The sequence below is a fragment of the Passer domesticus genome, chromosome 7 (genome assembly GCF_036417665.1).
Source record: "Passer domesticus isolate bPasDom1 chromosome 7, bPasDom1.hap1, whole genome shotgun sequence".
Taxonomy (NCBI): domain Eukaryota; kingdom Metazoa; phylum Chordata; class Aves; order Passeriformes; family Passeridae; genus Passer; species Passer domesticus.
This window is the reverse complement of record NC_087480.1, coordinates 34,938,861-34,951,068: the sequence shown is the minus strand read 5'-3', so window position 1 is coordinate 34,951,068 and position 12,208 is coordinate 34,938,861. Positions and strand designations below refer to the sequence as shown.

The 12,208-nt window shown below is 48.5% G+C and overlaps 1 protein-coding gene across 2 annotated transcripts in view; it reads left to right on the top strand.

The window, feature by feature from the left end:
* The first annotated feature begins 3,309 nt into the window (after positions 1-3,309).
* XPR1 (xenotropic and polytropic retrovirus receptor 1) overlaps positions 3,310-12,208 on the top strand; it is a 110,004-nt gene continuing 101,105 nt past the window's right edge. Inside the window, exons 1-2 of one of the 2 annotated variants that reach the window (XM_064427641.1) lie at positions 3,310-3,657; positions 10,516-10,567. In XM_064427641.1, the coding sequence (XP_064283711.1) occupies positions 3,589-3,657; positions 10,516-10,567 (121 nt within the window). In that variant the 5' untranslated portion in view covers positions 3,310-3,588. The remainder of the gene's footprint in view (positions 3,658-10,515; positions 10,568-12,208) is intronic. The other variant, XM_064427640.1, reaches the window with a different exon arrangement.

The window sequence follows — 12,208 nt, the reverse complement described above, 5'->3', positions numbered from 1 at the left end:
CTGCTCCCAAAACCCTGTGATTTGGCATAATTTTTCCTGGTTTAGTGGAGAGTTGACTTTATCTTCCCAGATCCTGCTGATGTTAAGCAACAAGGGAATTTTGTAAATCACACCAAGCCTCCTGACCCCACGGTCCAGGCTCAGCAAATCCTGCTCTGCTCATGGGCCAGGGAAGGTTGTGCTCCTAAAGCATTTCCTCCTATGCCAAACTCAGCCCCTCTTAAAATTCTTTTGCCTGGGGAGAAGGTGGGAGGAGGTCCACAGGTTTCCTGCATTGTCTCCTGCAATGGAAAACCCTCCTCTTTGTGATTTCATGAATGCCAGTAAAGCAAATTTTCCCTCAGCAAGATTCTTTTTTCTAAAGCCTTTTTTTTAAGACTCCTTTTCCCTAGTGATGCAGAAGCTTTAAAAGTATAATTATATATTTTTAAAAAATCCCACCATGCTATTTATAAATTATTCTATATGCTCCCAACAAAGCAAGTGCCAGACTGCACTGGCGGAAAGCCCACTCCGGCTTCTCCTTGCTTGGTTTCAAAATGCAAATAACATTGCTTCTATGATTTTTTTCCCCCTAACTACAACAGCACGGGGGAAATCACAATGCAAACTCTTTCAGGAAAAAAAAGAGAGAGAGATGAGGAAAATGTGGCAGCCTGGTGCAAGGGAGGTATGGGGAGTGAGATCCAGACCCAAGGTACAGAGACTGGGATCCAAACTTGAGCTGTGGGGACAGAGATCCAGACCCAAAACTAGGACTTTTTGGGGCCACCATCCCTCCACAGTGCTGCCTGGATTCCCCCTGCCTGACCTCCACCCAGCTGTAGAGGGAACAAACAGTGGTGGCCTTTTCTCTTTCATTTACGGCTTCTCCTTGCCCTCTCTCCCTTCCTGCCTTCCTCCCCCCAGCCTGGATGTGCAGAGCTGCGAGTTTTGAAACCTTTAGAGGAGTTGGAAAGCCCCAGGTCCCAGCAGAGCAGTGAAACACTAGGATGCTCAGTGTGGTCCCAAGGGGTGTCTGATAACGGAGGCAGGGATTTGCCAATCAGATATTTGAATGGAGTTGTTTCTACAGGGCAATGGTGAGCAAAGAACCCAGCGTCTGCTCTGCCTCCCCTGTTACCATCTGTCTTCGTTTAATGACAAAAAAATAGCATTTATTGATATAAAAGAAATAAAGAGAAGTGGGTGGGGGGGATCACTGTTTCCTTTCCATCACAAAATTTGCCAGCTGTCGTATCAGAAGACATTAATTTATTCTACACCCCAGCACGTATTCCAGGCAATGCCTCCCGCAAATAACAAAGAGAATATTTATCTCTTAATCCCCTTTTCTGCCCCCCTGCTGCAAGTTCTCTCCGGGAGCATTCAAAGGGTCGGTCGGGGCTGTAATGTGCCAGCTGCTGGCGGCTGGAGCAGGCTCAGCCCCGGGGCGACAACAATGCCAAGGTGAGGCACTGACAGGCCGGTGACCTGCGAAATGTAAAGTCAAGCTGTGCTTGCTGTGAAGTGTCGCAGCAAGGGCACCAAAGCTCTGCTCGTTAAAGGGTTCGCCGCAAACATAATTAAGAGATGGTATCAGCGAGAGCCAGGCGAATCTCAGCCCTCGCAAATCACGGATGCCTGGGATCCTGAGACAGGACCCCCGTAAATCTCCGCAGCAAACGAGCTCTGCGGGGGACAGGGGGAGGGAGGGATGCTCCGGCTGCTGCTGCTGCCCAGGGGACGGCATCGGCCCTGAGAGGGTGGGAAAAAGCTGGAAACTGTCACACCAAAGGTTGGGGGGCTTCAAGGAAGCCAAAATTATCCCAAATCCCAAAAGCAAGGAAGTGGGGAGGGGCAGGGTTAAGGCTGCTGAGAGTTCCTTGGGATTACCAAGAGCTGCAGCTCCAGTTTGGTCCCTCGGGCCATGATCCAGTGGGTACCAAATTCCCAGCCCCAGGGGTGTCTGTTCAGGGCAGGCACGGCCCTGTGCAGGTGGGTTTGCCCCAAGAGCTGCCCTGGAGTTCCTGCTCCCCCTGTTCCAGCCAGGCATTGATGGGCAGGACAAGGCCAAAGGCAGTGGAGATCATGCAGCTTTTGGAAAATTTTCCCGTTCCCCTCCCACCCCCTTTCTTTTCCCCTCTTATCTTTCTTTCCCTTTCTCCTGGTCTTTTGTGGCCTGCCAGACCAGCTTCCCTCCTGCCTCAATCCTGCACTTTCTCCTACTCTTTCCCCCATCTTCACCCCTGTTCTCTGTCTTTCCTCTCCTTGATCCCTCCCCATCCTGCCACTTCTTTTCCCCCATGCCCACCACTCTCCCTGCTACACTTCTCCCCTTCCCAATCCCTTCCCATTTCACCTCATCTCCACCCCATTCCCTTTCCATCACATCCCTTCCACAGCCTATGACATGCAAATCTCGTCCCATTCTACTCTTTTCCCGTTCCCATTCCCTTCCCATCCCATCCCTTTCCCATTTCCTCCCTAGCTTATCTTACCTTCATCTCACCCCCATCCCATTCCCATCTCACCTCTATTCCCATTTATCTCTCACCCCTATTCCCATCCTATTCCCATTCTCATTTCCATTTGCTTTCCCATTCCCATCCCATTCCCTTTCCTATCCCCATTCCCATTCCTGTTCCCATCCCATCCCACCTATCTCATCCCCATCCCATTCCCATCTCACCCCTATTCCCATTCTCATTCCCTTTCCCATCCCCATCCCCATTCCCATTCCCCATTCCCATTCCTGCTCCCATCCCCATTCCCATTCCCCATTCCCATTCCTGCTCCCAATCCCATTCCCATTCCCATTCCCATTCCCATTCCCATTCCCATTCCCGTTCCCGTTCCCATTCCCGTTCCCGTTCCCGTTCCCGTTCCCGTTCCCGTTCCCGTTCCCGGTCCCATCTCTCCCATCCCAGCCCGCATTCCCGGGGCTGTCCCGCCCATCCCGGGGGTCGCAGGTGCCGCTCCCGCGCCCCGAACCCGCTCCAGCCGCGACGCCTCCTGGCGGCGACCGCGGGAACGGCGCCTCCCCGCGGGGCGGGCCCGGGGCGGTCCCGGGGCTGCGCTGAGGGCGGTCCCGGGGCTGCGCTGAGGGCGGTCCCGGGGCGGTCCCGGGGCAGTGCTGAGGGCGGTCCCGGGGCGGTCCCGGGGCAGTGCTGAGGGCGGTCCCGGGGCAGTGCTGAGGGCGGTCCCGGGGCGGTCCCGGGCGTGCCCCGCCCAGGGGCGGCTGTCGGCGGTGCCGGGGGCGGGCGGGCCCGGGGCGGAGCCGGGCGCAGGCCCCGCCCCGCGGCGGTGGGCGGGCGGCGGTGCCGGGGACGCGCGGTGCCGGTGCCGGTTGGCTGCGGGCGGTGACGGCGGGAGGCGGTGGCGAACATGGCGGCGGCGGCGGCCGGGGAGGCGGCGGCAGCGGCGGGGCGGCGCTGAGGAGGCCCGAGGCGGGCTGAGGAGTGGCGGGGCGGGCGGGCGGGGGCCCATGTGCGGTGGCGGCGGACCCCCCCCGCCCCCCACTACCGACGCCCGTTCGCAGCCAGGCGCCGCCGAGGCGGCTCTGCGGGCGCGGAGCGAGCGCGGCCCCGGCCCGCCGGCGGCGGCAGGATGAAGTTCGCCGAGCACCTCGCGGCGCACATCACCCCCGAGTGGCGGAAGCAGTACATCCAGTATGAGGTACGGCCCCGGGCAGGGCTGCGGGCACCGGGCCCCCGCGCCTGCCGGTGCCCGCCGTGCCGCGGTGCTGGTGGAGCGGCAGCGCGGGGAGGCTGCGGCTGCGGCGCTGGGCTCCCCTCGGCTGGCCGGCTCCGTAATTAGTGAATTAATCACCGCCCTGCCGGCGGACGGAGGTCGGGGCACACGCTCGGCACCGCTCAGCCCCGGTTCCCGGTGACTTTGAGAGCTCCCGGCCTCCCAAGGGCGATCCCGCCGGGCTGGGCAGCTCCCGGCGCCCGCCCTGCCCTGCCGGGGCCACCGGCACCGCTGTGGGCTCCCCCGAGCCCCCCAAAACAGGGCTCCTGACCCCCGTCAGCTCCCCCGAGCCCCCCAAAACATGGTTCCAGACCCCTGTCAGCTCCCCCGAGCCCCCCAAAACAGGGCTCCAGACCCCTGTCAGCTCCCCTGAGCCCCCCAAAACAGGGCTCCAGACCCCTGTCAGCTCCCGTTTTATGATGGTTTTTAAGTAAGGCTCTGCAGCTCGCGGTTTCACACTCCAGTCGGGGCGTTTGTGAGCACTGTTTGCAGCAAGTTCTGCTGCATTAATCGTGAATTATCTGCAGAACACGGCTTTTTTTGGGCTTTATCACGCCAGCCTTGCTAAAGGTCACACTGATTGCTTCGTTTCAGATTTATCACACCGATTCTGGGCTTGGTTGGAACTGGACAGGGCTGGGGGTGGTTATTTGTAGTAAAACCATTTCCTATGTCAGTGTCAGCAGTAAAAGTGGCAGGTGCCAGCGATGTCTTTTCCACAAGTAATAATTAAATCTAGACAACGGAAAGCTGATTATAGGACAGCCGTGATCAGCAAAACTTCTTGACTGATTGACTCAGTTAAAACCACGCAACATTTGTTATTGTTTGAGGGCCTGTATTTTGTCCCTGGAACTATAATAGCAATTTATTTATGCTGTCCATATTAATCTGCCTGCATTTGCAAGGAAAACCACATTTATCTTAGCTTGCTTTGTTGTAATGTTGAGCTTGAGAAGTTTATATCTACCCTTTTCACTCTTCCTTTGTTTTCCTTCACCTGACTGCAGAGGAAGGGATGTTTAAATAAAAGCTGCAGTTGGATTTGGCTTTACAACAGTATTGTGATCTCCTTGAATGATGTGGAGAGCTAGATGGCCAAATGATGCCATCAGTCTTGGAGGAAGAGGAAAACCATTGTCTTGATAAAATAGAGGGCCAGCTTAGTTCTGCATCGTGCCTCTAATGGGTTATCCCTGTGAGAGTTGTCTTCTGCTCCTGAAACAAGAAAACTTGGATATGTTCCTAAGAGCAGCTTTGGAGGTGTGTTGGAGGGGGAAATAAAAGGGTGAAAGATCTGGCTGCATGCTGAGCAAACAGCTGCGGGGAGAGGGGAAGGAGACCCAGTGAACTACGACACCTCGATTAATGTGTGAAGAGCTCTGCTGCTCCTCGGCCACTGTTTTCATTATGGGAGGTTAATTTTCAGCTGTTTTAACTAGGGCACTATTATTATGTCATTCTCCCTTCCTCCAGCCCACTTTCAAATTTAGATTTCGGTAAAACCAACTTCCTTCAAGTTGTTACTCTTTCTAATCACAAGTAATCTCCTCCTTGGATAGACAGCTTAATGTGGAGTGAAGGAAAACCCAAACCTCACCTTCCCTTTCGGTAACAACTTTCAAACTCTTTGTTTGCCTTGTTGCAGCTGGCTGGGTGTGAGTCAGCCTCCTGCTCGTGCATATTACAGTGATGGAATAGCCTGGCATTTATTATTCAGTAACTGGTGGTCGTGTGGGTGCAGTGCATAAAAGCCCAGCACTACCTCCATTTACTTGTTGATTGTACCTGAGGCAAAAAGCACCCAGCCCTCCTTTGTCCAGAAAAATTCCCAGGTGTTGATTAGAAATCTGAGGTTAAACTTTGCCTGCCTTACTTGTGTGCAGTGCTGCTTATAGAAGGTGTCACAGTAACATTTGAAAGCATTATTTGTGTATTTAATAGTATTATATTGTTTCTTCACTTCACAGTTTATGTCTTTTTCTTCTTAATTAATTCAGGAACCACCCTCTCAGAGTGAGAGATCTTCTTGGGCAAGTTTTTAACTCTGAAAAGATTCTTCCTGTTTCCAGGATGTCACGTTCAAGATCACAGAATTCTGGAATGGTTTGGGTTGGAAGGGACCTTAAAGATCATCATGTCCCATGCCCTGCCATGGGCAGGGACACCTTCCACTATCCCAGGTTGCTCCAAGCCCCATCCATCCTGGCCTTGGACACTCCCAGGGATCCAGGGGCAGCCACAGCTACTCTGGGCACCCTGTGCCAGGGCCTGCCCACCCTCAGGGAAGATTTTTTGCCTAATATCTGATCTAACCCTGCTCTTTTTCATTTTGAAGCTGTTGCCCATGAGAGGACTAAAAGATGATGCAGAAATTGCTTTTTCTAAGTCGTTCTGTATCATAAAACTTACATGCCCTCATCTTAATTTTCTCCTCTGGTGTTTGTAGTTATTTCCACTGGAGAGCAGGTGATTCCTGGAGTGGGGCAGGACCCAGGTAACCTGTGAGATCCTTTGATGGGATTTGGAGCAAGCTTTACCTGTCAGACCAGGTGTAATCTGTTGGTGATAACTTCAGAAAGGGGAGTGGGATTGTTGTGTTTTCAATACCTAAAAATGTAGTTTTACTTTCAGGTGATCTTTAACAATTGACAGTGCTCAGAACTTCTTACCATGCTCCATCCACATGCTCTTTCCCTCCAAAAATAATCAGTTTAAGTATTCTAAGTGTGCTTGTGGGAAGCATGGAAGTTGCCTGGGCTTAGGGCTGGTAGTCAGGGTGAGAGAAAAAACCATTCATTTTCTTTAAACAGGTAAGAGTAAGATATAGTTTGATTTTATTTTCTTTCAGCAAAAGCTCTGCAGTGACCATTACTGTACATCTAAGCTTTTTGAGAAGGAGCACTTGGCTTACAGAAAAGAGGGAAAATGGCAGTGAATGCTCTTCTGCTTCATTCAGCTTTTCCCAAAGACATTTACCATGACTGAGCAAACATGAACATGGACCTTTAAACCATGATGGACTTGATTTGGCTTTCCATTCCAAATTTCCATTCTAAAGATTGCATGAAATGATGTGGATGTGCCTCACCCTGGCAGCAGCAGTGAAAGGCTTTGCTCACCTTGTTTTAGGGGCTCTGGCAGTGCATTTTCTTCTGTAAAGTGAGTCACATTTTCCTAGCTTGTTAAACTGCAGCTGTGATATGCACTGCTTCAGTGCTCATTTTGCCTTAAAAGTTCTGGGCCACTCATTTACCCCTCAGTTCCTCTGGAAAAATATAAAAATGGAAAGAATGGAAAACAAGAAAAACATGAAGACAAACACAATCCCAACTTTTTGTGTCAGATGACTGAATTGTCGTTTCTGCATAGCACTGAACAAATTCAGGTAACTTGCATGAATTTCAGCTGATGCTCTTTTTTTTGGCTGGGAGTGTGCTCTGCTGCATATAATGCTCATTTTTGATGCAGGGAAATATTTGGGCTGTTAGTCCTCTGTTTATCCACAAACCCTCCTGGGTTCCTTTGCTTCCATGTCCCTTTCTGGATTTCTTTCAGGAGGAGAGCATTGCTCAGACTTCTGAATGTAAATGTGGACTGCACATCCAGCTGATGGAACTGTACAACTCACTTGTACAGTTGCCAGATGGCTGTTTGGTTGCAGTTAATCTGGCCTGAATTTGTTTCTCTGCAGTAAACTGATGGTATTTTTATAGAAAAAGCACATAATACCTTTGACATCCCAACAACTGTGGAGGGAGGAGGAGCAGAACAGTTCTTACAGGTGCAGAGTTCATGGGAGAGGTGGGTAAAGGCGTGAGCAGGTGACCTCCCTTCCCTTTTTTCAAGGTTTGAAGTCCTTAAAACCCCAGGTTTTAAGTCCTTCTGCTGTTGCAGAAGAGAAACAGGTTGCTAAGTTTCGAGCATCATTTCTCCCAGACACCACCTGCAGCAGGAAGTGGGTGTGGGGAGAGGATAGCCGAGGTTGCCTGCTTGCCTTCAGTGTCTCTTGCAGAAACAGCCTTTCAGTTTTTGGGAGCTGGCCAATTCTGCTCGTCAAACCCAGCTTCATGATAGGCAGTTCACACCCAGGCTTGCCACCTCCTGACACAAATCTGTTGTGCTATTTCACTATTTGTCCTTCGGGCTGCTAGCAGAGGAGCTTAGAGGAGCTTAAGTGGTTTGAAAGACTCCTTTAAAACAGTGGGATTTTTTTTTTTAGTGTTTTAAGGTTTTTCTCCTTGTTTTTGTTCACTATTAAGGTCTGATAGTTGCATTTTCATTTTCTTTTTTGCCTTTTTTTTCTTTTCTCATGTGTGTTTACACAAGTTTACTGATGGTGCAAGGTTTGGCACAGTCTAAAGCAGGGAAATAACCCATTTTGTTTAGTTTGAGGGCAGAAAGAGTAATTCTTAAGTGTTTCACATTGACAGTGATGGATAACTTTTGTAAACGATCGGTTCTAAAATTCTGTAATCTAGAGGACTAAATAGTTTAGGTGTGAAGGAGCACTGAGTCTTTCACTTTGAGGTTATTGGTTTACTTTTATAGGTCAGGAAAGCAGTAACAAAATCTGCTGCCCTGCAGCTGCCAGATTGTGCTATGTCAGTCTGCATGGGGAGAGGACTGACACCTTCAGCTTTCAAGATTGTTTAGTGCAGGACTGTCAGTGTTGTCCTTTTTAATTTGTTTTTTTAAAAAAATGACTGATAAAACCAGAGATAGGAATTACACTGGGTTTACCTCTGGGTGGGTTAAGAGATGAGTTGTTACTACAGTGACTTTCAATGTGCTGTCTCTTCTGGTTTGTTTATCCTGTGTCACATGTTGGTTGTGGTTCATGGAAAAAGTTACAGGTAGGTGAGGATGACGACTGGGATGGAAAAGGAGGAAGATTTTTTGGCTACTTGCTGTGCAGAGGCAGATCATGTGCTGCTGCCCAGTGAGTCATGGGGAAAAGGACTGAAGTGGCCAGTGCTCCTGAGGGGTTTTAGAGAAGCACCAAGAGCAGAGGAGAGCTGTGCTGCTGGCATGAGGATCATCCAGCAGTTGCTCACTTGGGAAAACAATTATGCAAGTGACCTTTGCTGAGACCTGTGTGGACTCAGGAGCCAGACCTTTGAGAGATGCCAGAGCTGCCGGTGCAGGCAGCCACCTTGGGTATCTTGTGATAAACAGACTTGTCCTTTAGACCTTGTATTTACCCAATGTGTTACAACAGCACTCTGCTCCCAGCTGCTGAGCTGATGGTTTTTACCTCCAGGGTGTTGAGGGATTTGTCATTTAACCTGGGAGGTTTTCTCCCGAGGCACTATGACACACAACTCTGCTTCTGTTATGTTTCAGGATTGTGGAAATATGGGATATGTTGAGAATCAGGCAGAATAGAAAGGAATTAAGAAGACCTGAATTACTTTATTTGTGTTAGATTTCTGTGGGCTCAAAAATGAGGGAATAAGGTCAGTTTTTTGTGATGGTGGAGGAGGGTACTCGTGTTCAATATGGGCATTAAGATGTGAGGTGTGTATAAGCAAATCACTGTGCAGTAGGAATAGGTCCTTTCCTGTGGCTTTTAGTTCCAAAATTATGTCTCAGGTTATTCATAAAGTCCTAGAATGTTTTGGGTTGGAAGGGACATTTAAGATCATCTTCTTCCCACTCCCTGCCATGGTAGGGACACTTTCCACTATCCCAGGCTGTTCCAAGCTCTGTCCAAACTGGCCTTGAACTCTTCCAGGGATGGGGCAGCCACAGCTTCTCTGGGCAACCTGTGCCAGGGCCTCTCCACCCTCACAGTAAAGATTTTTTCCCTATAATATTTTATTCTAACCTGCCCTCTGTCAGTTTGAATCCATTCCCTCTTGTCCTGTCATTCCTGGCCATTGTCCCAAGTCCTTCCCCAGTCTCTTGGAGCCCCTTTAGGCACAGGGAGGGGCTCTAAAGGGCTCCCTGGAGCCTTCTCCAGCTGAACACCCCCAGCTCTCTCACCCTGTGTCCATAGCAGGGGTGCTGCACCCTCTGATCCTCACTGTGACCCTCCCCTGAGCTCCCCTCGTTCCTTCAGCCATTGATCAGAATTCAGTTCATGTGGATGTGAGTGAGCCAATCTTTAACCTGTGCCTGGAGTAATGCCAGCACCTCAACAACTGCCTGGGAAGAGGCTTCCAGAAAGGAGCTGCAAGGCAGCTCATGGTGCCTCCAGGACCTGAAACCTGATTACTTAATTAATTCTGGCTGGTGTTGATGTTGCTCTTCAGTTCCCACTTCTAGAGAAGGTCATCACCCTTGGTTCCCTAATCTCCTTCATCATGATGCCTTCAGCGTTTAGCATGTATGTGTATTTTTGTGATCCTATATAACAGTGATGAGAAATCCCTGAGGCTGCTTTTCCTCCATTTGCCTTGACAAACTCCTCTGTGTCACGCAACACTTCAGGTTTTGTTGTTATTTCTTCATTTTTTTCAATATAAAGCCTTTAGCGTCCTACCAACTGGGAAACATTTTTCCTTAGGAAGATGTTGAAATGTACAGTTGGAATAAATTTTATAGATTATTAGGATAACAGGCTTTGGACAAAGCAGTCAGTAAACATGAACCTGTTTCACTTGTGAACAGAAATATGTGTGATAGCCTTGACATCACACACTATAGCTTTCTGTGCCAGCCTGCAGGATGAAAGGGCTTTAATTGCCTTTGTTTTCAAACAGGCATATCAAAACTGTGTAATTTTTTTTTCTCTTTTAATACTAACTGTGTTCCTTGTTCTCTGCCTCTCCCTTGCAGGCTCTGAAAGAGATGCTATATGCAGCTGTGGACCAGGCCCCTTCTATAGAAGGTAAGCAAATTGTAACCCACAGTTGTGTTTTTCTTGGCACTGGATGCTGGACACGTAGTCCTGCTACTTTTCTGTCCTTAGTCCTCCTAAATTGGTAAACTTAATATCCTGATGGGCAAATGCCTGGCCTTTCACAGCCTGCATGCTATATTTGATTGTTGGAACTCTTTGTCCTCTTTTGTTGGGACAATAAATGTCTTTGTATAGTTTGAGACAGCAACAGCTGGATTCCTCTTGCTTATAAGGTCATTCAGTGGTGGAAGTATTTCTTCATTGCTTGAGAATAGAGCTTTGTTTTGCTGTGAGAGCCTGCCACTCTGGGAGATAGCTGTGCTGGAGAGACACTGGGTCCTGGTTTGTTGCTGGTGATTTGAGCTGGAAGAGCCTCATCCTTTTGTTCTGTGTCCTCCCTGAATGCTGTGCTGCCTCTCCCATGTGGGCATGAGTATATCTTCTTCTTTGCATGTGTTTATTGCCTTCTGACTACTCTAGATTATTCTAGTAAGGTGTTTGGTTTTAAGCTCACTGAATTTTAAATGGTTTGTTTAATTAAGTGATGATCTCTGCAAAATTTCTTAATAGAGTCTTCTACTTTCTGTATCTTCCTTTTGTTGTCTTTAAAGTACTGAAGCCTCTGTGTTGCTTCACTCCTTACTTTCTTGCCCTTCATGTGAATTTCTGACTGCTTTATAACCTCCTTACCTTTATTGTTTCCACTTTTATTGCAGAGTTAATTTTACTAATTTTTGAACATGGCTCTGGGCTTTTTGTATATTTATAGAGCAGGAGGGCAAGTGCTGCCCCTGGTGTAGTCAGTTGTCTAACATCAGTAATGCTGGTCACTCTAAATGTTAGGCCATTAATTACTTTCCTTTTGTTGATTAGAACTGGGAAATGGGGTGTGATGTAGTTAATATAATCTGATTTTTTAAAAAATTCAACTCAACTCCACCTGTTCTTTGATTAGAATTTTAAAACCACAGCTACAATAATTAATAGTTGAAGAGAGTGTGTGTGGGATGGGGCAGCCTGTCCTTAAACTCTTCAGAGGTGCATTCCAAGCTGAAAACTGTGGAAGCAATGTTCAGGCAGGTGTAATTTGTAGATTTGGACTGACACTTAATAGCTCACTCAACTCATCGTGCTGATTTTGTTAAAAGAATCACACTTTCCTCTAAAGTACAGGTCCTGGAATAGGTTTCTAAAGGTTATGGTCCTAGGATCCAAAGTCTAAGGGCTATCTTTGGAAAACTCAACATACATTGGCAAAGAGGAAAGTCTTGCTTTATTATTTTAAAGTAGCAAAATTCTATAAAACCCACCCACAAACCTCTCTCCCCAACAGCATCAGACTAAGAGGAACTGAAGTTATCAGTGTAGGCCAAACTGACTATAATAACTTTTAAAGACAACTTACTAATGTTGTTGAAAATCAACTTACTAATGTTATTGGGAGACTGGAGCAATTACAAGACTCTTTTTTTTTTCTCTCTTTCTGTCCATTAGTTTATTATTGACAGTGTGAGCAAATGGTGTCTCTGCTAATGGAACTTTGTAGTCTGATGTTGGAATGTGACTTCCTGGGCTTGGCTAGGGTTACCTGGGATTTCAAGGTGGATTTGAGTTGCTCATTTGTAAAGT